Genomic DNA, 24546 nt, shown 5'->3' with positions numbered 1-24546 from the left:
ACCGAGGACTTTGAAGGCAAAACACGAAAACCGGAAGTGCTATTGTGGCTGGCGAATCGCTAATGACGCTAATGTTTCGTGCCCATTACTTTGTTTTCTCGAGATCCCGAGAAAATCGGGAAAACAAAAATTTTTTATCTCGAGATAATGACATAAATAACTCGAGATCTCGAGAAAACAAAGAAAATTAACTCGTTATGACGGGAAAACGGAGTACAAAATACATGAATATCATGGCCTTTTAGGGTTTCCGTACTTTTACTATCCGTGTGTGTATTTTTTGTCTGCACATGACAGCTAAACCCCGCCCGTTTCTTTGACGAAATGTATTTTGGGCCAACTAGGAGTCACGTGACTTGTCTTTTTTTGCGCATCTCTGCACCGCCTTCGAATTTCTGATCCGACCGGAGAGGATTCCTCTCCTGATCGCCGTAAAAATGGTGACACCGGAGAACTTGTCCGGCGAAATAAGTGGGCGAAGGGACCCCCAATTTGACCGTGATGCATCCGTGACACCCGTAGACATGGATACGGCAATAGTGCTTCTCGGAGCAGGGGTGACAGCGATCACACACCCGCTGTTGTATGTCAAACTGCTAATTCAGGTAGCTACCCAAGTCAAGTGATTCATCAATTTAAATTCATGTTGGTTTGGAAGAATTGTTTTTTTTTAACCAGTAACTAAAAAAGCTATCACGTTGCGGTGGCACATTCAAGGTTATTATTTCGTGTTTTGAGTTTGCTTGCTAGCGATGAGCCTAGAAGCCAGTAACTGGCTTCAGTAGCTAGAGCTGTTAAAATGCATATCTCTGCCAGCTTGATCTTGGCACTATTTATGCTATGCCATATTTTGTCCTTGTAGGGTGCCATGGGCCATGCCATGGATTATGAATGCATGCCAACTGAACAATAGTAACTATAGTCTATGTTGGTATTGTTGTACAGTAACTTACAGATGAGTTGTGTTGTCCATTGGCATGCATAGGCAGCATCCTCCTGGCTTCTCTTCAGTAGGCATGCTTGTTTCCAGTAACTCCTGTTGTTTTTCAGGTTGGACATGAACCCCTTTCACCAACTGTTGGTACAACCATGTTTGGAAGGAAAGTGTGGTACCTCCCTGGATTCTTCTCATATGGTGAGTGGAGTCTTGCTAAGGCCGGGGTGACATTCATAATTTGTCATCCTTTGTGTGAACAAAGGGATGGTGACATGGATGTGGTGTGTATGTGTCCGCAGCGCAGCATATTATAAGGATAGATGGTAAGGGAGGACTGTTCCGTGGTCTGTCCCCTCGCATCATGTCCAGTGCCATCTCCACCATTGTCCGGAGTAAAGTGAAACAGGTGATGGAATGCTTGGCTTAGATGAATGTTAGCTTGTCTTGCTAACTGAACTCTGTAAGTGCTTTCCATATCTCTTGTAAATGTGCTGCTTTAGTAGTCTGCTGTACCTTAAAACTACAATCCGGAATTGGTGAAACAAAACAGTTTGTTGGTGTTGTTTACCCCAAGTGATGAGACAGCCTTCTCGTAGCTTTCTATCTGTTTCACCAATTCCTGATTGTGGCTCGTCTAGACATTGCTGACATGCAATTGAGAAACCAACATTCCTTTGATTAAAATGCCGTCAGGACACTAAGTAGCCATTGAAGTCTAAATGTCGTCCTTTACCTCCCAAGGCCATCCCACCAGAGCAGGTGGAGCATGTATCCAACCGAGATGACCTGAAGACCTCCCTCCAGAAAGTGGTCAAAGAGGTGAGAGGTCAAATATCTAAACATCATATTAAACTATTTTTTTTGTTGTTGTTTTTTTTAAAGTAATTGACAACATTTTATATGTTACAGTTACATAATATATTATGTGTTTTGTGAGCTATATCTTATCTATAGCAGTGTTTACATTAGATAGCCTAGGCCCTAGGCCTACTTGCTGGTTTAGCTGAAAGGGTTTGTTGTAGGAATTTTGCATATGAAAGCTGGTACCCAGCACTGTGTTTGATAATCCACTCACTCTCTGTAAGACCTCACATGAGATGGTCATCCAGTGTCTGTCCAGAATAGCCACTCATCCGTTCCATGGTAAGTCCTATGGCCATTCCCATTTTTGATCTGTCTGTTTTCTGTTTTATTCCATATGTTTATTGGTATACCTGCATGTTTGCTTAGTTCCTCGGAATAGACTAGTAATCTACTTTACATTACAAATGTGATTAACTTCTCTGAGTCTGGATTTGTGATGTCACATTTTTTTCATCATTGTCATTATTTGTCAGTTCTATGTTTCGGTTGCTTTAAGTTGTTCAACTGTATGTTTTGGTTGCCAGCATTTAACACTGTTACACCTTTTCTGATGGACAGTTGTCTTGTTTTTTAGTGATCTCAGTGCGCTGTATGGCCCAGTTTGTGGGGAGAGAGGTCAAGTACGGGTAGGATGTGATACATGGAGCATACACACCTTCTCATTATGTGCTATGATAGTGTCAGATACTTAATGTAGTGCTTGGCATGGATCAATATTAAGGTGTTCATGGCATTACTGTAACCGATTATTTTAGAATATTTACTTGTTATACCTAATGGCTTATTAAGAGGTACGTTCTTCAAGTAATGGGATGAACAAACACTCAGAGGCAAATTCCAGACACTTTGTTCTATAGGCTGATTAATTGAATGTTTTCCTCTTGGATTCTTCTGGGATGGACTCTGGCAGGGGGTTGTTCAGCTGCGTCACCAAGATCTTCAAGGAGGAAGGTCTTGGAGGATTCTTTGTGTGAGTCATGTTAATTCCACTTTGTGTAGTAATTTAGTGTCAGATATTTCCTTAGCAGCCAGACTATACAGGTGGGGCGAGTGAGAGACATTTAGCCAACCTCATAATTGAATGCCATTCATACTGACACCATTACCTCAATATTTATCTGTTTTTGACATTGTTTTGACCTTTGACCTATACTTTATTTCTGAACGTGTGTCTTATGTGTTTGCAGGGGCCTAGTCCCCCATGTCCTGGGTGAGGTCATCTTCCTGTGGTGCTGTAATCTCTTGGCACACTTCATCAACACCTATGCTGTAGACGACAATGTAAGTCGAGTACAGACACCCCTAAAGAACACTTGCTGTAGAACCTGCAGAACCTGTCGCAGCAGATAGTAGGCATTGGTCTATTGCAAACAGAGCACACAAATCCACATAGTCGGTGTGCAGCACAGGGCATGAGTTCTAGATTCGTTTTATAGTCAAAGTCAGCACAGCAGTGTATAGTTTAGGGTTTCTTTACTGATTTAGACTTGTTCTGTTGACAGATATGGTATTATTTCTAGCATGGACAATCTATTCAATATGAATGTTCAAGCCAAGGTCTGTCTTCGTCTGTAGTCAAGGGTGGAGTGAAGTAATGTTAATTGGAGCACGATCCAGCTGGAGGCTGGCACGATGATGTCAGGGTCAGGTTACAGGGCTGTTGATTCGTCAGAGGCAGGGTAGGGCCAGTCCAGAGATGACGAGGCAATGGGTAGGGTTAGGGGGTTGTCATCTGGCAGCTCAACACTGGTACAAGATCTAATGGCTCAGGGCAGATGCCCCAGAGCCAGGGATGATAGGTGAGGAGAGAACATGTATTGACCACTGTATTTCAGTGACCTTTACACAAGAGATACAGAGCAGAGTAGAGAATTAATATGATGAAGCTCCAGCAGATGAAACTTATAGTTTGACAGAAATATGTGAAAGATAAAACTGTTAAAATAAAGAAAATGTATAGTGTAAAAACACAAGTTTTACATGTATAGTGTAACACATTTCTGTGCTGATTTATTTTTTTGATGAAGAAAACAGTGCTTATTTCTGGGCGATTTTCTAAATATGCATACATAATCATCTTTTCACATGGACATGGTTAAATAAGAGAATTGTGATCCTGAAAAACCTTTGATTATACTTGCAATAAGTGGAAACTGTCACCCAAATGCTAAACACTACTTTTAAAATGGCCTCCTCTCCTTCCCGCTTTTGCAGTTCAGCCAAGCCCCAGCAGTAAGAAGCTACACCAAGTTTGTGATGGGGGTATGTCATATTTTGTGAGGCCTATTTTGAGTTTTTGTTTACCTTTACCCATATTTCAAGTCTCTCATAGTCTCAAAAAGCACCTACCAAAGTAGGTTATTATGTGTTTTTATCCTTCTCTCCCATGCAGGCTACACATTTAATTTGTCTCCCTCTACTGTATTTCCAGATTGGAGTGAGTGTATTGACATACCCATTTATGCTGGTGGCAGACCTGATGGCAGTCAACAGCTGTGGGTAAGTGGTCATTGATTCCATATATGTTTATTTTTATTTTTATAAAGAACTCATTTTATTGCATCCAGCTTTTGAAATGCAGTGACAGTGTTTTCCATAGGGAGAGGTATGCACATGTATAAGTTCAGAGTACGATCTTCAAAATTAGATAAGATGAAAATGCTGATCCTCCACAAACCATAGTTACAATTTTTTATATTTGCTTGGTATTTATCCAGTGGAAGTCACAATTGTTTTCCCATTTACAGTGTCCTGCGTAAGTAATGGGACAGTGAAACATTTGTTCTTCTTTTTCCTATATACTCCAAAGGTTTGGATTTGACATCAAACGACTACTATGAGGTTAAAGTATAGATTGTCAGCTTTTATTTAAGGATATTTTGTACAACACACAACACATTTGTAAATTACAACACTTTTATACATCGTCCCCGTATTTCAGGTCACCAAAAGTAATGGGACAGATTCATATAATGTCCAAATTAAGTACTGATGTTTAGTATTTGGACAACAATCCTTTGCATGCAACTGCCTGAAGTCTGCGACCCATTGACCCCACCATACGCTGGATATCTTCTCTGGTGATGCTCTGCCAGGCCTGTACTGCAGCCATCTTAGGTTCTGTTCAGTTTGTTTTAAGGTCTGAAATCTTATCGTCATGATATTAAATGCATGTTCAATTGGATTTAAATTGATTTAAGTTACATGACCTAATAATTTTCCACATTTGGGCCCTGAAAAACTCCCTAGTTGCTTTGGGTCATTGTCTTACTGTAGGACGAAGCGCTATCCAATGAATTTGGAGGCATTTGCTTGTACTTGAGCAGACAAGACGTTTCTGTACACTTCAGAATATATTATGCTGCTGCCGTTGGCAGTTACATTATCAATTAAGACAAGTTAGCCAGTTCTAGAGGCAGCTATACTGTATACATGCCCAAACCATAACATTTGTTTGTAATTCATCCAGCGAAGGTCAACATGTTCCTAATTGCGCTAATTTTTTTGGAGTATAGAATTATTGGCTTTCAATTCTATATGAAGATGAAATAGTCTTCTTCCTAATGATTGATGTTTCTTTTTTGTTGCATATTTATAGTCTTTAAAGTCTACAAAGCTCTAGAATGCCTTCCATCCTGTGACCAAAGCCCTAGAATGCACTCTTCATAGTGATGTCATAACTAACTAAACTTGAATGCACTCCACCTTATGACCAATTGTCTTAAGACAGATAGTGTGACACAATCACTTGCTCGAGTGTGATTGTGTGGATTGTTTCACACTATCTGTGTTAAGACAATTGGTCATAAGGTGGAGTGCATTCCAGCTTTGTTGACCTCACTGAGAAGAGTGCATTCTAGTGCTTTGGTCACAAGATGGAAGGCATTCTAGAGCTTTGTTAATGTGTGATATCACAAATTGGAGCACATTCTAGAGTTTTGTTAGTCTGTCTATGGCATGCTATGATAACGCAGAGCACATTCTAGAGCTTTGTTGGCCTGTGTCACCAGAAGGCAGAGTGTGTTCTAGAGTTTTCTTACTTTATGATTCTTGATGTTTTTTTCTGGAACTCATACAGTCAGTACAGTGTCACTCCAAAGAGGCCATGTCAACAACATCGTGGGGGACAATTTGTATTTTTCCCATACCCAGAATACTGAAGATAGGAATGTTTAGAATAGTTGCACATTTTTGACTGAGAATTTCTCAATCAGGAAAATGTCCTTTGATATATCAGCCAGTTTAGGCCAACTGGAATATGCAGTATTAGAATATCAGAATTAGCGGAATAATTTCACCACAGCTCATATTCAATTGAGTAACTTTCTGTTCTGCCTGCGCTTACCGAACGAAGAGTGTTGCGATTCGAGCATGCGGTCCTGCAATAATCTTGAAGTCTCTTCCCGGTATCGAGGAAATGTGTTGAATAAAATCTCGGAAGCCTCTGACAGTGCTGCGTAAAATATTTGACCGGCCATTGCCGTTTCTAATTTCACTTGTTTTCTTTCGTTGACTGTCTATGTGGCACCTTTAAGAAGTAACTGAGGATTTCTGTAATATGCAACATTCTAAGGCATGTCTGTTTCCATGGAGTTGTCACAATAGCTGCTGGTGCTGCGTAATAATAGGGATACACGTTGATTGTTATATATTGAGCTTAGTTGGCTATGATTGGTATATTCGTCTGAAAATCTGTATTAATTAATTATTAAATAATATGTTTAAAATAATTAAAGGATCATCTATTACTGTTTGTTTGAGAGGGAACCGATTTGACAGTCATACAATAATAATCTGCCTGGTTATTTAGCTTCAGTTAGTCATGGATCGTGGTCTTGTGTGTGTTCACAGTTTGGCGGCAGGCCTTCCCCCTAACTCCCCTATCTTCAAGTCCTGGGTCCACTGCTGGAGTCACCTAAGCCAACAGGTAGAGTCACACACATTGGAGAGAGAGAAAGAGTATTAATATGAATGTATGATGTTGTGCATGTCTGACGCTGTATTTGAGCATGTGTTTATTGTTTGCTCTGACTGTGCATGCATGAGACAGTATGTATGTGTGTGTATGAGTGCGTTTGTGTTTCTTTTCAAGTGTGAGACTGTTTTTGTGCCTCAGGGCCATCTCTTCAGAGGATCCAGCTTCTTCTTCCGCCGAGTGCCTGTGACAGCCATGGCCTTGACTGAGGAGTGACATCATCACCCACTGCACAACCCACTGTGCCCCAGTGCCACTGTTCTTCCTCATAACTGGTACCTCAGCGAGACATAGATCTACCGCCCACTGGTCAAACCCTCCCCTCACCTTTAACCCCCAGTGGATACAGCAGGAGCATCAAGATATCATGGGCGAGGTGTTCTACTCAACCTTTTTTATTGAATCAGCAAAACTTTAAGACTTAAGACATAATTTTTCTTAATATTTGTATTAATGTAGCTACTCAAATATAAGAAGAGGTTGGAGTGAAAATCGATGTGAGCAAATCAAAGTACTCACTCTTGACTAGCTATCTAATAGACTTCTTCTGGGAGTGTTTCATGAGGCTATGATCTCATTTCACAATCCCAAAGTTGCACTACTTTTTTATTTCTTTGAATCTATCACTTTCTTTTGCCATTAGTTTATTTTTATATACAGTAGAGTTAAGTTTTATGAAGTTTGAAATTGGATAGAGAGGTCCTCTGTTGAAAATATGCCAAATGTTTATTTTATATTTTTGTTAAAGGAAAATGGTTTTTCCTAGTAGCTTCAGCATGGTCATTGGTTGCATCCAGAAGCCGTCCTTTGCTTTCTATCAGAGAGAACTATAACCAAATTACCTACTGGGGAACATCAAAAGCCCACAGTACCTGAAAAACACTCCTCTTAGGGACAGTGCCATGTAATAACCACCCTATGACCACAGATTATTGCTAATACCTAATCAAAATTATGTGTTATGAATTGTTGTTACAGTGAGCTCTTGCCATGAAATGAGGAAGGAAGGAATTCAAACTGCAACCAATGGCTTTTAATGTTAGTCCAAAACATGAACAGCCATCAAAAATGAAGTACCTGTGGCCATATAGAAAAATGTCCTTGACTTGTTACTGATGTCTGATGTTCTAATGTAAAATAATGGGTATGTTTGTGTGTTTTGTTGATTTTCTAACAGCACTGTGGTAACTCAATGGCAGAAATGCTAAGGAATAATGTACTTCACATTCAGGCTGAATATGTGTGCCTGAAACACAAGTTGGATAAGTAATGACAGTGAACCTGACAATTTACTTAGAGTAGCATAAAAGACCATCTCGCTTCCTTGTTTACATGTTGTGTGTCCCCATGATTAGTGTTAACTTATAATGCAGAAAATGATCCTGACTTGGTTTGGTATGGGCTGCATTTGTTTGTGTCCTGTACTTGAGAAAAAGAATGGACATGGTGTTGAAATGAAGCATGAAGAAGAGAAACATTCTTTGCCACATTGTGAGTGGGTTTATTATTTTATTTAAGCACTTTAAAAAAACCTATGTGCATCTTTATACCATGTTTATTATGTCAAGATTTTTTTCTCATTATGCCATGAGTATTCACTCTGTTGTGTGTTCTGAGTTTGCAGTCAAACATTCCCTGTAAATTGTGATCTCTGAAATAGGGAGAAGCAATGAGAGGCAGTCTTGCATTTGCAGTGTCTTGACAACAGTCTTATTTTTCAGAAATTAAATCCATCATGTATGCCTTTCCTTCTCAGTTTTAACCTTGCCTTGTGATCTGGTTTTTATATATAAATAAATGTAATAACATGAAAGTGATGTTCTAAAAGTGATTGTTTCCTTGGGAAACACAGCACTTGACCAACACATGCACACTCACTGCCACACAATAAAAAATGTTCTGTGCCAGGCAGAGACTTGAATGAGAAGGTCGAAGAGTGTTCATTTCCTGTAGATTAATTTGTTGGATGCCAGCTTGGGACACACACACTTTTTGTTCCTTTGGACAATTCATTCATCAGGTCTTCATTAAACCCATGTGTAATATATAATCTCTATACCTGACCAGCATGAATCCAACCTACAGGATTAGTCCCACATGTCCACTAGCAAGCACAAAGCAGTCTTTTGGTTCTGTGGTCAGACACGACCTTGTCTTTGTTCATAACCCCAAAGAACAGGTTGTCCCAAGTGATTATATAAACATCACACTCACCTTTCTACTACTATAAGGGTTAGAGTTAACATGAGGTTTTCTTGTTGACCCCAAAGTAGGAAAAGGCAGACTGGCATAATGCTGCAGCTGGAGAAACGGCAGCTATCAAACATTTCGCTATCATAATGGATTTCTAAATTTAATGTTTTATATTCAGGCTCTTTGGTTTTATGCTTGATTTTATTAGGATTATTAGTTCAAAATATTTCCAAAAGTGCGTTGAGAGTTAGAGAAAATTGGAATTGGAATCCTGTAATAAGGAAACACATTCAATGCATAGGTATTCAAAATGCGCAGTTGCAGCTGAGATAGGCTACGGTTGAATATGACAGCCGCAACGTTCAGACCATTGGTTGATACTACCGTTCAAACGAACGCAAGGAAAGAGCGTAATCGGAGCATATTAGACTAATTGTGAAGGTATTTATCATAACTTGAAACCTCATGAGGTGGCACATTTGAAAAACTGAATCGACGAAATCGTCAGCTCTGTCATAGCCGCACCGAGGGTATGAAAGTGACGTAAGTTTTACCATGTCTTACATGCAACATGTAGCAACTTGTCCTGCGCGGTTTCGTTCAAATGACTATGCATTATTTGTTGTACAAGGTAGGCTACGTGTAGCCTATTTTATCAATACATGTGACATATAGTCTACTGTAATAATGACTAGCTGTCACAAAAGCAAAACGGCTGTAAGCTATTTGGTCTGTAATATGTCACATGCGTCTCATCATGTTTACATTCTCGAACGCTACTGTGATACAATGTAATGCCTTGATATAACCCTACTATGATATAACCTTATAACCCTGAATTACGCGTTTTATTAGATGTAGCCTAGCTATTTTGTTAGCTTGCCATTTTATTTTTTAACCAGCTTCCTTTGATGATTCAGAGAACAGAAATGTGGACTTTCTGGCTGAGCATAACAGGAACTGCTGCTGTTTCTATTTCGAAAAGGGGTACAATTCGTTTCATACCCATTGACAAGTCTTACAAAACATGTCATGATATGTCTCTTAATGTATATTGGTCTATTTTGTACACTGCTTAGTGATAATAAGAACTGGGATTTTCAATTCATGACATTAATGAATTATATTGATGAATGCAACTATTCCAAGATATCGTTTTGATTGCTGGCCTACCTCAAATCTACAATCAGTTTCAGTGATGTCTTTTCTTGTTTCTAGGCCGTTTGGTAATGGCGATTCTCTTGATATTCAAACTGTCTTCAGTGTTTTTCCATGTCTTAGCAGCCCAAACATGACTTGAACTTCTTGAATTCACACTATTTGAAATGTAATATTCTGACTGCTGTGGAATTTAGAACAGACATCTGACGAGCTGACCCTGAACAGACCACTATTATCTTCCTGTGATATTCCTTACAGACCTCAGAACAGCCAACCCTGCAGTGATCCCAAAGTGGCCAGACCTATCCACAGAGGGGATAGAGGGATAGAGGAAAGACGATTAGGTGAGTTAACATTGTCTCACAATTCCCCTCCAGTCCTGTTTTTCAACCATAAACAAATCAAGTGATACTGTAGAATTGCCATTTCAACTAATTAACCATGTTCAAGTTCAAAGTTATACTGTATGTACTAGGATACAGGGCAGTGTATGGCAGTACAATTACATTCTCAATCACAAGCTCTCTTACTGCAAGGTAGGTGGAGAAGCAGAGAGATGAGCGGACTGAAGGAGGGCAGGACAGACCCGATGCCCATTCACCATGAAAGAGTCACCCTGGTTGTGGATGGCAGCCATTTTGTTGTGGACCCCGCCACTTTCACTGCACACCCTGACACCATGCTAGGAAGGTAAATTGGGAAAGCATTCATTTAACATATTTAGTTAATGCAATTAATTGATTCACTAAAGTATGAGTCAGCATACATGACACAGTATGGTCTTGCCAATAAGAGAAAATATGTTTGGGTAATATTGGGTTTGGATTCTACGTCCACGCATAATGGCAAGGTCCACGCATAATGGCAGGGTTTTGTCATTGCAGAATGTTTGGCCCAGCGCGACAGCACAACTTCACCAGGCCCAATGGGAAAGGCGAATATGAGCTCACAGAAGGCATCAGTGCCAGCATCTTTCAGGTCATACTGGTGAGTTAATACTGTACACTAGTTCACACATGACACACACACACACACACACACTGACAAAGAAGTCCTCAATCCTACTTACTTTTATTAATGTCATAATGTTTTCCTCAATGCTCTCTAGCCCTTTATAATATGGATGTCAGCAAATTCATTCCTCTGTGTCTGTCTCTTCCAGAACTTCTATCAGACGGGTGTTATGACGTGTCCTGATGGTGTCTTGGTGGCTGAGCTAAGAGAAGCCTGTGATTACCTCTGTATTAACTTTAATGCCAGCACAGTCAAGTGTCGTGATCTCAGTGAGTATGACCACTCACTCACGACCTCAACTTCATATCATTAAGTGACTAGGTTTATTGTTTATGAAAGAAGACCAAAGAATCCAGTACAAGTACGATTTACTGTGTACGATTTAGACTGATAGGAAACATGTTAATCAGGGTATCCATTTGTAACTGTTTTTTTAACAACACCCAGTGATGGTGAGTGATCAAATTAAGTGTGACAAGAACTATCAAACCAATTAAGACAGGTTGGTATGACATGAAGATGTTATTGCTTGGTATGCTGCTTCAGACTGGGTGATAGGTCAAACACAGAAGTTGTTGCTGTCCTTTATTTTCTTACAACTCTATGAGTAGCACCACAAATGAGTGCTGAATATGAACACTGTATGTTTGAAAGTGATTAATTCAAACCCTTTCTTTAACTCCAATCTCTGTTCTCAGGTGCCCTGCTACATGAGCTGTCCAACGACGGGGCACGGAGGCAGTTTGAGGGCTTCCTGGAGGAGCTGGTGGTGCCCGCCATGGTGGCATGTGCCCAGGGAGGGGAGAGGGAGTGCCACATCGTGGTCCTGGCTGACGATGACATCGTGGACTGGGACGAGGAGCACCCTCCACCCATGGGGGAGGAGTACTCCCAAAGTGAGGCTGCCAATCAGTAACCTCGCCCCCCTCATATTCACTAAATACAAAGTAATATAATTTGTCCAATGAACTAAAAGTATGGTAATATAACACTCCCAATGTAAGACAAATAATCACCAACCTCCAATTTACTATGAAGAGTACTCAGAGAGTAGCTTCCTATGTAGTCCCTCTGGCTCTGAATATGCATAGTGTCGACTGACACACACCTGTGACAGCCTTCTCATGTTTGTCCATTGCACTGATGGTGTGCCTCATTCCTTGTAATAGTTTTGTACAGCTCCAAGCTCTACCGCTTCTTCAAGTACATAGAGAACAGAGACGTGGCCAAAGCCCTGCTGAAGGAGAGGGGTCTGAAGAACATCAGGATAGGAATCGAGGGTGAGTTGAAAGACTTTATTTCTGATGCGAAGATGGAGAGGAACCCATGTGGTGGAATCATTGAATACTGCTGAGGTATACATGAAATAAAGAATGATGAAGTCATAGTTCAAAATCACCACAACCTTGACTTGAGTACCATAAGTAAGTTTCCTAAGTGTTCAAACCATTCACCAATTGACATCCAAAGATTAAGTCTACACATTTGTCCCATGCGGCCAAGGGTATCCCACATGTAAGGAGAAGGTGAAACGGCGTCCAGGTGGCAGGTCAGAGGTAATCTACAACTATGTGCAGCGGCCGTTCATCCAGCTCTCCTGGGAGAAGGAGGAGGGGAAGAGCCGTCATGTGGACTTCCAGTGTGTCCGCAGCAAGAGTGTGCCCAACCTGGCAGTGCCAGGGGACGGGATGGGGGCAGCCTGGGGGGGCACCATGCCCACCCCACAGGTGGACGAGCTGGACAGGCTCAATGGCCCCACCCTCTCTCGACTCCCCCCACTCCTCTCCCAGACGACGACCAATGACAGCTGAGGCTGCCTCCTCTTCTTGAAAGCCAGTCAGATCTGCTGCTACCCTGTCCATCTTCATCAGCATCCTGAAGCTCTTGATGGACTATTTTACCTAAAGCGATCGAAGAGCTGTATTTGTTCCCTATGGAAGCAAGCTTGTTGGCAAGGCCACAGGATTTGTAACAGATTGCACATTTTAAGTAAGGGCTTGTATTGTTGGGCATGTTGATGTCTTGCACCTCTGATCATTGCAAGACTTTTCCTCCCATACTGAGGGCTATGTTACTGTTCTAAATGGCACTTTTCTTATTGTTTGGAATGTGATATTGTTATTTTGACTGATACTAGCGTTATATGCCAATCATGTTGGATTATATGGGAAAGAGAGCTTTTATACATGTGGTCTATATGCAGTATGCAACTTGTTTTGTGTTTTGTTGTCGTCTGTGTAACTACATGTGTTCAATATGTATACTGTGCCTGCTGATTTTGTTACTGTTGTAGGCATGTGAGATGTACGACTATGAATGAAACCAATACACACTTACTGTACATTCCATTCTAAATGTTACCATGGCAACATGACAACATAATGAAGAGGACCACGTTCAAGTTCAACGTGTCAGTCTTGTGACAGTTATTCTGTCACAAAAACATTTCCCTAAGCCTGTTGATTCTATTATACAGTATTAGTGTGCCTTGAGTAATTAAAAAGCATTATACTTAAGACTTATGACATGTGTGAATACTGTATATGTGCCCATGCAGCTATAGTGCTGTGACATTTTTTCATGGACAGCAGGAGTAAGTGAAAGAATCCTGTCAAATATGTGAAATACGATCTGGCCACAGACAAATAGGAATGACAGACACAGAATGAACACAGGTGTTTTTATTCAATGCTGTTAAAGTCTACCATCATAATAGTGCAGGTAATTATTGCTACCAACAGTGAAACAAGCTGTCTGCTATTGACTGGCTATAAATGTGCCCTTCGAAATAATTAGAGAATACCCTTACACACAACTTAACACAATGTTAAGGCAGAGAGAGGCTATACCATATTCAAATGATGTATGGTGTCAAGTAAACTCTCCCCAGACTTTTGACATCTCGAACATGCTGTACTGCCGGTTCCGCAACCTTATGGTAGTACAATTAAGCTATTGTTAGAGCACAAGTCAAAGACATTGCCATGGGGGAACATTTGACACATTCCCAGAAAAACCTTGGTGGAATTGTAGACTGCAGTTACCGCAGCCGAAATGTGCAGTCAACAATCTGTTGTAAGACTATGATCTTCTGTTGGAACTATAGAATGGTAGCACAGCCCTGTACTGTAGGTCTCCAGACTAGGCAGATAGCAGACTAGTGACTGGGAGACTTTCCATAATAAGGCTTGAGGAACTGGTTGGTCTCGCTAACATAACTCTTCTTCACCCAGATTCTTATGAAGGGTGTGTAGATTAGCCTTGAACAATGCTAAAATGGATAACCTAAACTGAATCCTTCTGTCCTGATGCAAATGCTATGGTCATTGACAGCTTTCATGAGAAGGAATCTCCAAAACACACTTTCAGTTAAATTAAACAAGCCATCTAAGAAGTTCAGAGGTCAAACTTCACCCTCACCCAAGTCCCAGTAAGGTACAATAAAGGAAGTCGAGTGGCCCATCTAAACAATGAAAAGTGTCTTACATTTGTCTATAGTCAGATAAACAGTTCTCCAGTGAAAATTCATAACTCGCCACGTATGGCTGGCTAGCCTATTCCACCCATGAGATGACACCAGTCTCCCACCCCCACCCTCTATTCAGAAAGGAGCCCTAGAAATACTGCATTGCTGTGCAGTGTACTTACTACAATTAGATTCAGACACAAACAGATATTAAGTGCAGAGTTATTCATTGTCAAATGGCAGAAAATATACAAAAGAAAACCCACTCACCATGTTAAAAACGGTGGATTAAATATACAACACCCCTTTCTTACAATTCAATGATTCTTAATTAAAAAGGTTTGTACAGTGTGTTTTCGACATAACGTGTGCGCCAGGGAAAAACAGCATCGCATACAAACACAGTTGATTGCTACATTGCCCCTCATATCAGTGTGTGTTTAACAATCATGATCCAACATAATTTTACTGAGTATGTCATCATCAATCCCTCTAAAAGACACGCAAATCACACACACCAAGCAGCATAAATTAAAAATAAAATTATTCCAGGCAGTCATTCGCACTTTGCCACCTCATCCGCCCAATACGTAAACACAGCATGCAGCAGGATCATTCTGACATCAAGCATCAATAAAAAGGTAAGACCTGTCTCCAAAAATGTTGTCGCTCATAAATGCCTGGATTCTATATCTCAGTGACATCTAAACTACCCAAACACTGTACATACATTAAAGAAAAGACTGACATGCCCCGCCCCGAGGTGACAATAACCTACCACTCCAGCGGTTCAGGCTACATTCCATTAAAATGACAGCATTTTGGAATCATCATGGCATGAAATTCATTCTCTACACATTGGATTACATTCGGTTTTAAATGACAGCATTTGGGATTGTGTTTTAAGGACAGTTACATAGCCCTGGTTACAGAGTTACGGTCTGAGCATCTCCTCCTACCTAATCTCTTAGCCTCTTGAAAAATAAGGACATTATACGTGACATACACATATCCTTGACACACAACTTCAGACAAATGCAATGTTTAAAGTGAAAGTCTTCTCTCCAACCAAATTTGCTAAAAACCTGACAGCAACAGAAAGATAGACAGCATGAAGTGAAAAGGTGACATTGGCCCTAGCCTAGGGTCACAAAGAGCACACTGACAACCAAGTGTGTCCCAATACTATAAGGTGCTCCCTCCCCTACTCTATTCTCCTTCCATCCCAACTGAATGCTGCCTACCCTTTCAGTGGTGAGGAAGGGAAAGACGACTAGGAAAGATGGAGAGAGAATCAGAGTAGAGGAAAATAGGGCCGTCATTGTTTTTTTACACAAGTGTCAAAGGTTTTGACTAACCTCACATTTTAGTATTAGGTTTTGCTCTCTAACTAAGGACATGTATCTCTACAAATGTTCTACATAAGCCTAATAGTCGTAGCGGAGGCCAATTCAAATCAGGAAAAAATTTCAGTTAGATAGGAGAGTATTGTAGGTGCTTCAATTAGCACAAGTAGATGATTGCCAAACTAAAGGAAGACTCAAAAAAGGCTGGGCTTCCAAGAGGATTAGTATTCCATTTCAAATGGAAACACATTCTAAAGAAGTGACGGTGATCCTATTGCCATCAACACTTGCATAAGTCCATGTATAAAACAGTTCCGCAATTGGCGGTTGTAAGAAGTGACTATATTTTACATTGGAAAAAAACAAATAGATGACGACTTAAATAAGACTGAATCGTTACAACAATTAGGCTACTTCAGCTCTCAGTCTTTGGTTAGGAGTTGCCTTGTTTCAACACACTCATGTTGGAAGCACTTTAGCATCAAAGATGCTTTTAAAAAGAGCCTTAAAATAACATTAAAAACAGTTACATAATCCCTGAAAAGCATCATGATTTCACTTCAAATGACACTCCATTTCTATGTTTTTAATGGGGAACGCATTTCCAAAAAGATTGAAGATTTCTATTGTGAGTCCTCTTTACCTGAAAAAAATGTTTGAGTTAATATAAAAGTCAATTGAAAATACAGAGCTAGCCCTTGACAGAAAAGCAAGGCATATTGGATCTGAGCCCCTTGCTGGTCCCACAGCGAAAACTTAGGACGACATGCTGGATTTGGGGAGGGCAAAGTAAAGGATGCTGGTAAATCTGAGAGGAAGTCGGTTGAGTGTGTTCAGCTGGTGTGAGAACGGGCTCTGGGCCTCTAGGATTAGGGTTAGTGTGATAGTGAAGTTGAATCAGCCTTGGATGAGCTGGACCAATGCTAGTGGAGACCAGTCTCCAAACTAAGGCAATATCAACACCTTCAAGACCGCTCTTTGGTGGATCCCACACTTAAGTTATGGGAACTTTAAATCCTGTGGTGGGAATGGCATACAATCTTGGTTCAGAACAATTCCATGAAAACGTGAGGACCTTTTTCCATATGCAATGTATGGGGGACACCTTACAGAGCTTCCCCAGGATATAAAGGGTGTGGCTTGTCATTGACAGAGAGACTCCTTCGACAAGACCCACATAAAGAGAAGAGGAGAGTCCCTAAAGCAGGATCAGAAATAGGGCCTCTTCTCCATTTTCACAGCGGCCCAAACAAGCTTGAAGTGGGGAAGATTTTTTCTACCTCCATTTTGGAGAGTTGGGAGCTGAAGGAGAGGTGTACATTCCATGGTGTATTCCATTTAATGCCAGGGGATTAAATGGAATACACCAGGGGAATATAGAGTGAGTTGGGGATGGATTCAGAATTCATCTCTTCCCTGATTTCATGTAGGATGGGATGGCCCCTCGGGCCGTAAGGCCCTCAAAGCGCTTGTAGGTGTAGTTGATGAAGACCCAGTCCTTGTTCTTCAGGTCTGCCTCAGTATGGTTGGACACCACAGGGGCTGCTGTGGAAAGGAAAGGCATTTAGTACACAGGGGGCTATTGAATGTCACAAAATATCAACCACACTAAACATGGCAGTGTTAGTCTTTGTTTTTAGGGGACATTGGTTGGCCTGTTGAATCATGACCGATGGCTTGACGTTAATGAGAATAAGCAAGGTACCTGTTGGCTGGAGGATGTCAGAATCCGGGAACTCGTCAAAGTTGGACGTGTCATCGATGCTTTTGATTTCTATAGGAATGGCAGCAGGTCTTTCTCTGTAAGAACAATGATTCCTGACTTTAGAACCTGACTGTTTCTCTGATAACCGGATACACAGTGAAAAGTCATTCTAATCTATACCTCAAATGACAATGACCCTGGCATGCACCATTGGAAACAATAACTTACTATATGTATTCATACCACAATAATCGTTGTTACAGAAAGTTATGACAAATGACAAGCCCTCCTACCTGATGTGGTCGTAGTCCACACCCTCAAAGAAGGCGTTGCCCTTGATGTCCTCTACTCCTGTGGCGCCGATCCTGTGCTCCTCTTCACAGCAGAACCTAGAGGGGCCAACAGGAAACATGAGTTCTGAGGTTCTCTTGTCTACATGGTCATATTTTTCACAGAGGCACGACGATTTGACACTGGCCCTTTTTAACATAACAAACCTTAAATGCTAAAGTCACAAAGCTAATGAAAAGCCGAAGATCAGCATATGGCAGAGACCAAGAGTTGATGTCAATATTATCTAATTTCCAGACAGATCCCATGTCCAACTGACAGGAGATTTCAACTGGAAGTCCCACCTGAGGATGAGGTCCTTGGCCTTTTCTGAGATGGGCACTTCTGGGGGAAAGGTCAATGTCTCCCGCCAGTTCATCACCTTCCTGTAGGTCTCCTGGGGCGTCTCAGAGCAGAATGGGGGATAGCCTGGAACACAACACACAGATTAGCTTTAGACACACAAGCCATGAGGATGTAAACACACAAACAGGCATAGCCTAATAGCTTGGCTTCTTTGACATTTGTAAATCAAGTTCATAAGGCAATTACATGACATTAATGAGCACTGACTAACCACAGATCTAGAATCAGATTATCATAGATCCCAAATCTAACCTGAACAATTATGGGAAATATATGACTCCGGACCAGAGGAAAAAGAAATGTCCACAGTCTCCTTTTCAGAGCAGATTACTGGGATCTCACCTATTAGCATCTCATACATGATGACCCCCAGGCTCCACCAATCACAGAGCTTGTTGTATCCATTCTGCATGAAGACTTCTGGGGCAATGTAATCAGGTGTTCCCACGGTAGAGAAGGCCTGGATAGATGGAGGAACACAAAAAATTAAAACGGTATTACTTATTCTTGTAATATTATAGCAGGTCCTAAAGCAAGGCAACATAACTATTCAAATGCAAGTATGTTTGTGCAGGAATACACGTGTTAATTTTCTGGGACAAGACTCACCAGCTGTCTTCTGTTCCTCTTCCATGTCTCTGCTTTCCTCTTTGAGTTCATGTTATTGAACGCTGTACAGAAAAGCCAGTTAGGTATTAATATTATAAAACCGCTCAAGAAAATTGCCTATGCCTGAATGAAGTAGACCCATTTTAGCATTATTTTACTATTGTAAAATGAGCCCCGTTAATCTGCTACAGTGCAGCTCTTTTAATCAAATGTAACATTGTACAGTTTCTCAAATTTCATCAAGTTATCTTTACAAATCCAAAACAAAATGGTCAGATATGTCAAATCAAAAACTGGTTAGTAGTAAAACATTTGAAAATCATCAATATTGTTAGTATGAAAAAAGTGAGTAAAATTGGATGCCTGACTTTGCTTACTGAAGTCACTCGGTAGGCTGTGGTTGAGGTTCTTGTAGAACTCGGTGCGATGGGCCCTCTTCAGACCAGTGCATAGACCAAAGTCAGACAGCTTCACATGTCCCTGAGACAACCAAACACAGTCACCATGAGTAAAACTTGTGGGCTGTGTACTCTGCATGCACTGTGTGTGTTGTATTTGTCCATGCCTGAGCATGCATACTAATTAAATCTCACCCTGGAGTCCAGGAGCAGGTTATCAGGTTTGATGTCTCTGTGAATAAAGCCCAGTTGGTGTATCGAGTCAATGGCCAGAACTGTCTCTGCGATGTAGAACTGAGTGGCCTCCTCTGTCAGAGTATCCTTCTTCATCAGCAGGGTCATCATGTCACCTGTAGGGGGCGCACATCACAAACCCAATAGACATTGAGGCTTATTCAATGTGGCCCAACGTTTAGTGGTGTTGCAGAATGAACTGTGTTGCAGATATTATTCAGTATGATGGCAAGCTGTCTTTTCTATACAAAACATTTGTTGCTGTAAGACTGACTACTCCATTCTCCTGAAATAAATGGTGATATTGAACCATTGATAGGCTGTTCTGGGGTTAGGGAGGCAGCCGTACCACCAGGCAGGAACTCCATGATGAGGTAGAGATTCATCTTGTCCTGGAAGCTGTAGAACATCTTGACCACCCACAGGCTGTCTGCCTCAACCAGGATGTCCCTCTCTGCACGGATGTGGCCCACCTACAACACACACAGGGAGACTTCAGACTTCAAACTAACAGCAGATGAATGGATGTTCCCAGGATGGTCAAAGCCTAATGGAGAGTGACACCAGAGGAAGCATCTGTATGTATTATCAAGTGATTAAGTGCAGTGAACGGGAACATGAATTCGTCTTTTTCAAAGATAAGTCATTGTACGAATGTTGAAATACTGTAATAGAACATTGAGCAATTGTAAATTACCGTATTTGTCAACTTATAGGATGCATGGACTGCTGAGGTTCATAGCTGTCAGAAACACTTTAAAAATGAAAAATGAGTATCCCACAACACACATCATCCAGCCCCCTCACCTGCTCTTTCTCCAGCATGTCGGCCTTGCGAAGGATCTTCATGGCATACACATGGCCTGTGTCCTTCTTCTGCACAAGACGCACCTGGAAGCAGAGAGGACCAAACATCAACTGAAGAGCTGAGCAAAAGTCTCCACAACCACACAGTGGAACTATGCATTTATGCTTTCAAATGGATATCTAATTTTCAGATACTATTCAATATAAGAGAAAAACATGAATAGATGGCTGGTTAATGATTACTAGGAAATCAGCAAGGCTAAATAAACAAGACTTTGGAGCGTTAATGTATCAAAGGGGTGCCTACCTCTCCAAAAGCTCCTCGGCCAATCACCTTGAGAGATTCAAAGTCCTCCAGCCCCAGACGGGTGCGTTTGAGACGTAGGAACTCAGTCTCTTTCCTGGCGTGCTGGGAGCGCCGGATACGCTTCTGCACAGGCAGAGAGAGAGACCAATAGTTAGTGTGTGCGTCTGGAAAATGTTTGCATTTGTATGCGTTAACAATATGACAGTATGAGATCCCGGCAAAAATGTCCTGAAGCACAAAGCACAGCTAACCGTCCAAAGTGTGTGTGTGAAAATTAACTGTTCCCACTCACATCGTCATCTGCCAAGCCCTCTTGATCCATCACCTTCTCCAACTTCTGCTGCCTGGAACAGAAACACAAAAAGTGTGTTGTGTTACACACATTTTCACTTCATTCAACTATTGGTGGAAGACATAAACTCACAGTATACAACATTGTGAGAGCACTCAAGAAATTACAATGTTTCCATGATGAGAAGGTCTAGCTTGCTTTGAGCCAAAAAGCCAAATGGATCTATTATGCATATTCATGAATCTTTTTGCATACCTTGTATGAGAAAGAGGAAACTCTATGTAGCATATTCTTTCAGAAAGCAAATAGATAGGCTACTGCTGTGCATAGATAGACTACTGCTGTTCATAGATAAGCCACTGCTGTTCAGTCCTAGTGCATATGTGTTTGCTTATAGGTCTGCCCAATCACCATGATAGCCACTTCCTTCTCTGTTTTCAGCTGAAATTGCCCAGATAATGAGACCATGTCATGTTGCCTTTTTAGGCTCCAGTGTTATTAGTAGAATGAGTGGGAAAAGTTGGATGGGTGCCACTTCATGTGTCATACTCGCCGTTTATCAGCTTCCTCTTGAGACCGGCACACAAACAACAAAGCCGTGGTGAGACTGACTAAAACCACTAGACTTTCAATTCTCTACTGTCCGTTGTTCTTTTGCCATAACCCCATTTGTCCCTCTATGAAGGAAATTATGTCATGAATGGGTGAGAACCATCCCCTTATTTTTCTTACTCTGAGACTTCACAGTGACTCAGGAGTAACACTGCAGCAAAACTGGCAACTACCCAGTTGAACCCATGCCCATGTTCAAAAATCTCACATCATTGGGACATGGGGGTAAAAGTGTTCTTAACACATTCATATTTATGTATATTCAAATTGGCCTGTCACTGGGCTGTGGCTGTGCAGACTGAGACAGGGTGTGGTTGCCCTCATATAAAGGTCCATTCCACTAACATTGAAGAAACACCACAGAAGATTTGCATACAAAAAGAGAATATGCATCTACTAAGGAAGACTGAAAACAACCTGTACTACTTAACATGGGATGTGATCAGCCCAGCATAGAATATCAAGAAAATGGCTTCTGATACATCTTTATGATAAGATAGAGGGAATAGGCAAATCATTCCTACCATCTAATGGAGTGGCCACCAATCATCAGCTAATAAATGAAAGAATCAGAAATAAGTCTGATGCAAATGTAATTGTAAGACAAAGTCTGCAGAACCTAGACAAATTGTCATCATATGGTTCATAAGAGTGTAGGATTTAAGAAAATAGGCATTGTACAGAACTACTGACAACAGAGGGCTCTAGCACAGCTGTTCATTTGCCAGGAAAGGTACAGGTGTGGTGTCGTGGTAGGCTCACCTCATCTCTCTCTCCTCATGTTGGGCGATGAGGTTACTGTAGAAGTTCTCCAGGGTCACTTTGGCCATGGTCACACGCTCCTTGGTGTGGTTACTCATCGAGGAGCAGGAACTCTGACCCGTCATTGCCATGTTTACCTGGGGGACGCACAAGGAAAAGTATGTTTGAGCAGTGTGTATCCTAACAGCACCTACTGCAAATACACTAGCATATTGTTCAGGTTCAAGTCCCAGGAAAGGCTGTTTGATTTCTACCCAGCCCTTTTAATTGTGCTGGTCCTCAGTATGGCATGCTATAACACTGCACATTTTCACATGGTCTTACTTTGCTATTAACTTTCACTAGACCTTTACAAAACGCTGAGGTTTCTCTTCTTAAAACAAGTGTCTCAAAGGTTAAACACAAATGGTCACTTTGAGCTTTTGAACAGTAACTCAATGTCCACTCAGCCTCAGTGCGTTCTGCATGGCTTGGCAACAGGGACACTGCATCCTTGAGGTGGCAGGTGGAGAGGGCAAGAGGAACCAGCATGTCATTTGGATAAGAGCACAGCGTATTGACTGGGTTCTTGATTTATGTGTTGTTGGTTTCTATAAGGTCAGGGTAATTAAAGTATCCAGACACTCAATGGGGCACTGAATAAGGAGGTAATGAGGAAGGTCAAGTCAATATTATTGTGACAGTGGCAGTGCAGCTAAAAGGTAATGGTTTGGAAGCAAACTTGATTAAAGTTGTGGTGTACCTACTGTGGTGGGAGCTTTGAGTAGAATCGGTGAACAATAACTAGTGTTACCTTGCCTAAAATGCCTCTCTATCATAGCTGTGAATTCTTCCTACCAAAACTGTTCTGTAAGACAGCCACTAAAAATACTGTCAATGTGGAAGAAATAGTTGCAGCAACCCAGGAAGCTAGGTGATACTTTCAATTGATAATGAGAGAGTCGAGGTGAGACAAATCAAAGATGTCATCAGCTCACAACAATCTAACTGGACCTGTAACGTTAAACAGCAGTTTATTTAATTATTATTTTTTACACAAGTTTGACATGCCAGCTAGCAAGCCCCAATCATATGTGAGCTAACGAGCTAGCTACTATGCTAGCTAGATAATAACTTAATAGTAGCTAAGCGGACGTCCGATCTTGGTACTAATTAGCTAACCTCAGTAGCCAGCCCACCGCATATCATCGCATGTTTGTTTGATTGTACATTTAGTTATTATATAACTAGTTGACTTGCTAGCTAGTTAGACATGTTACGTTAGCTTGCTCGCTGTTGACATTAGCTATGACAGCTAGCCAGCTCGTCTAAGTGGGGTGTGATTAATTCCTGCAATGAAAACGTTCCAGGGAACTTTCCATGCATGTTAATTATATAAATTGGTATCAGAAGTGTAACTTTGTAATTAGCATTCGTTCCTTAATAATTCGTTGTTCTCAATAGAAACATTAGAATAAGTCTTAAAGGCAAAACTTATTTTTTGATATGTTTATCTACCAACGAGCGCTCCGCACAACTCAATTCTATTCCAAATTAGACTGACCCCCATAACTCAAACAAGGGTATGGGGGAAAAGTAAGTAAACGATGTTCTATATAAGCAACCCCAGAAAATAGGTAAACAACACACACACATATTAATTTAAACATTTAATTTCACAAAACCAGTTGACATGTTCTATAATGTTAATTTTTCTCGACAAGTTTGTCTATTGTTGTCTTACCTCTGCTGGAATGACCTCTCAGTCTCAGCCCAGAGCTCGGCTGCGAGTGCCGTGTGTGGTTCACGACGAGCCAGTGTTTCCTTTCGCTTTGAGCTCATGACGTCTGACTGCGATGCGCAACGATTTGATCCTCGCCACACCTACTTTGAAACAAATCCCTGCTCCTCTTGCAACTATGCACTTACACAATATTGAAAGATTAGACTTTAGCTAAAGTAGTTATTTATTGTTTCAGACTATTCTATAAAATGTGTATTGTAGTGACTGACAAGTGTAGTGTAGGGGTCCCTTTGGCATATTGTCTGGTACAATTTGAAATACCATACACATCTCTAAAAAGGTTTTCAGAAGGTTCAGACACTGATCCAGTGATTTTGTTGATTTTCCAAATTTCTATTATTAGGCTATTCTTATTCGGATTTGTATATTTCAATTGTAGTTGAGA

General features: G+C 41.0%; 3 protein-coding genes across 7 annotated transcripts; 2 read left to right on the top strand and 1 right to left on the bottom strand.

The window, feature by feature from the left end:
- Positions 1 to 390: 390 nt before the first annotated feature.
- On the top strand, positions 391 to 8589 carry LOC310808479 (mitochondrial carrier homolog 1-like). Its single transcript, XM_083675409.1, has 12 exons — positions 391 to 605; positions 1051 to 1135; positions 1237 to 1343; positions 1679 to 1756; positions 2023 to 2080; positions 2376 to 2427; positions 2712 to 2771; positions 2989 to 3082; positions 4016 to 4063; positions 4233 to 4300; positions 6653 to 6728; positions 6918 to 8589. The coding sequence occupies exons 1-12, from the start codon at positions 438 to 440 to the stop codon at positions 6990 to 6992; spliced, it is 969 nt and encodes a 322-aa protein (XP_083531535.1). The 5' UTR covers positions 391 to 437; the 3' UTR covers positions 6993 to 8589.
- A 621-nt stretch (positions 8590 to 9210) lies between these two features.
- Positions 9211 to 13648, top strand: LOC310808973 (BTB/POZ domain-containing protein KCTD20-like). 4 transcript variants are annotated; one of them, XM_083676076.1, is made up of 8 exons: positions 9211 to 9410; positions 10389 to 10474; positions 10671 to 10820; positions 11015 to 11117; positions 11293 to 11413; positions 11843 to 12040; positions 12314 to 12424; positions 12648 to 13648. In XM_083676076.1, the coding sequence occupies exons 3-8, from the start codon at positions 10687 to 10689 to the stop codon at positions 12953 to 12955; spliced, it is 975 nt and encodes a 324-aa protein (XP_083532202.1). In that variant the 5' UTR covers positions 9211 to 9410; positions 10389 to 10474; positions 10671 to 10686; the 3' UTR covers positions 12956 to 13648. The 4 variants fall into 4 exon arrangements, with proteins under 4 accessions (XP_083532202.1, XP_083532200.1, XP_083532199.1 ...); XM_083676074.1 differs by having other exon boundaries at positions 9211 to 9512; XM_083676073.1 differs by having other exon boundaries at positions 9211 to 9512; positions 10667 to 10820.
- A 1502-nt stretch (positions 13649 to 15150) lies between these two features.
- LOC310808541 (serine/threonine-protein kinase 38) lies at positions 15151 to 24163 on the bottom strand. Of its 2 annotated transcripts, none has more exons than XM_083675498.1 (14): positions 24102 to 24163; positions 22379 to 22515; positions 21005 to 21056; positions 20713 to 20835; positions 20406 to 20489; positions 19948 to 20071; positions 19560 to 19714; positions 19335 to 19446; positions 18967 to 19028; positions 18700 to 18817; positions 18297 to 18420; positions 17955 to 18050; positions 17662 to 17756; positions 15151 to 17501 (listed from the first exon to the last, which is right to left on the bottom strand). In XM_083675498.1, exons 2-14 carry the CDS (start codon positions 22507 to 22509, stop codon positions 17362 to 17364), a joined length of 1416 nt encoding a protein of 471 aa, XP_083531624.1. In that variant the 5' UTR covers positions 22510 to 22515; positions 24102 to 24163; the 3' UTR covers positions 15151 to 17361. The 2 variants fall into 2 exon arrangements, with proteins under 2 accessions (XP_083531624.1, XP_083531625.1); XM_083675499.1 differs by having other exon boundaries at positions 19344 to 19446.
- Positions 24164 to 24546: the final 383 nt, after the last annotated feature.

The sequence above is a fragment of the Argentina silus genome (assembly GCF_951799395.1).
Source record: "Argentina silus genome assembly, chromosome: 8".
Lineage (NCBI taxonomy): Eukaryota > Metazoa > Chordata > Actinopteri > Argentiniformes > Argentinidae > Argentina > Argentina silus.
The sequence above is the reverse complement of the archived record's forward strand: the minus strand, read 5'-3'. Positions and strand labels throughout refer to the sequence as shown.

Excerpts from the sequence above, each read along its gene's own strand:
- LOC310808541 (XM_083675498.1), bottom strand. The coding sequence starts at position 22,509 with ATGGCAATGACGGGTCAGAGTTCCTGCTCCTCGATGAGTAACCACACC. Across the intron at positions 19,447-19,559 it reads ACCTGCTCCTGGACTCCAGG|GGACATGTGAAGCTGTCTGA; the intron begins GTGAGATTTAAT and ends TGGTTGTCTCAG. Across the intron at positions 18,421-18,699 it reads CATGTATGAGATGCTAATAG|GCTATCCCCCATTCTGCTCT; the intron begins GTGAGATCCCAG and ends GTTGTGTTCCAG.
- LOC310808479 (XM_083675409.1), top strand. The coding sequence starts at position 438 with ATGGTGACACCGGAGAACTTGTCCGGCGAAATAAGTGGGCGAAGGGAC. Across the intron at positions 1,757-2,022 it reads TCCAGAAAGTGGTCAAAGAG|ACCTCACATGAGATGGTCAT; the intron begins GTGAGAGGTCAA and ends ACTCTCTGTAAG. Across the intron at positions 3,083-4,015 it reads CCTATGCTGTAGACGACAAT|TTCAGCCAAGCCCCAGCAGT; the intron begins GTAAGTCGAGTA and ends CCGCTTTTGCAG.
- LOC310808973 (XM_083676073.1), top strand. Across the intron at positions 10,821-11,014 it reads CCTGACACCATGCTAGGAAG|AATGTTTGGCCCAGCGCGAC; the intron begins GTAAATTGGGAA and ends TTGTCATTGCAG. Across the intron at positions 11,118-11,292 it reads GCATCTTTCAGGTCATACTG|AACTTCTATCAGACGGGTGT; the intron begins GTGAGTTAATAC and ends TGTCTCTTCCAG.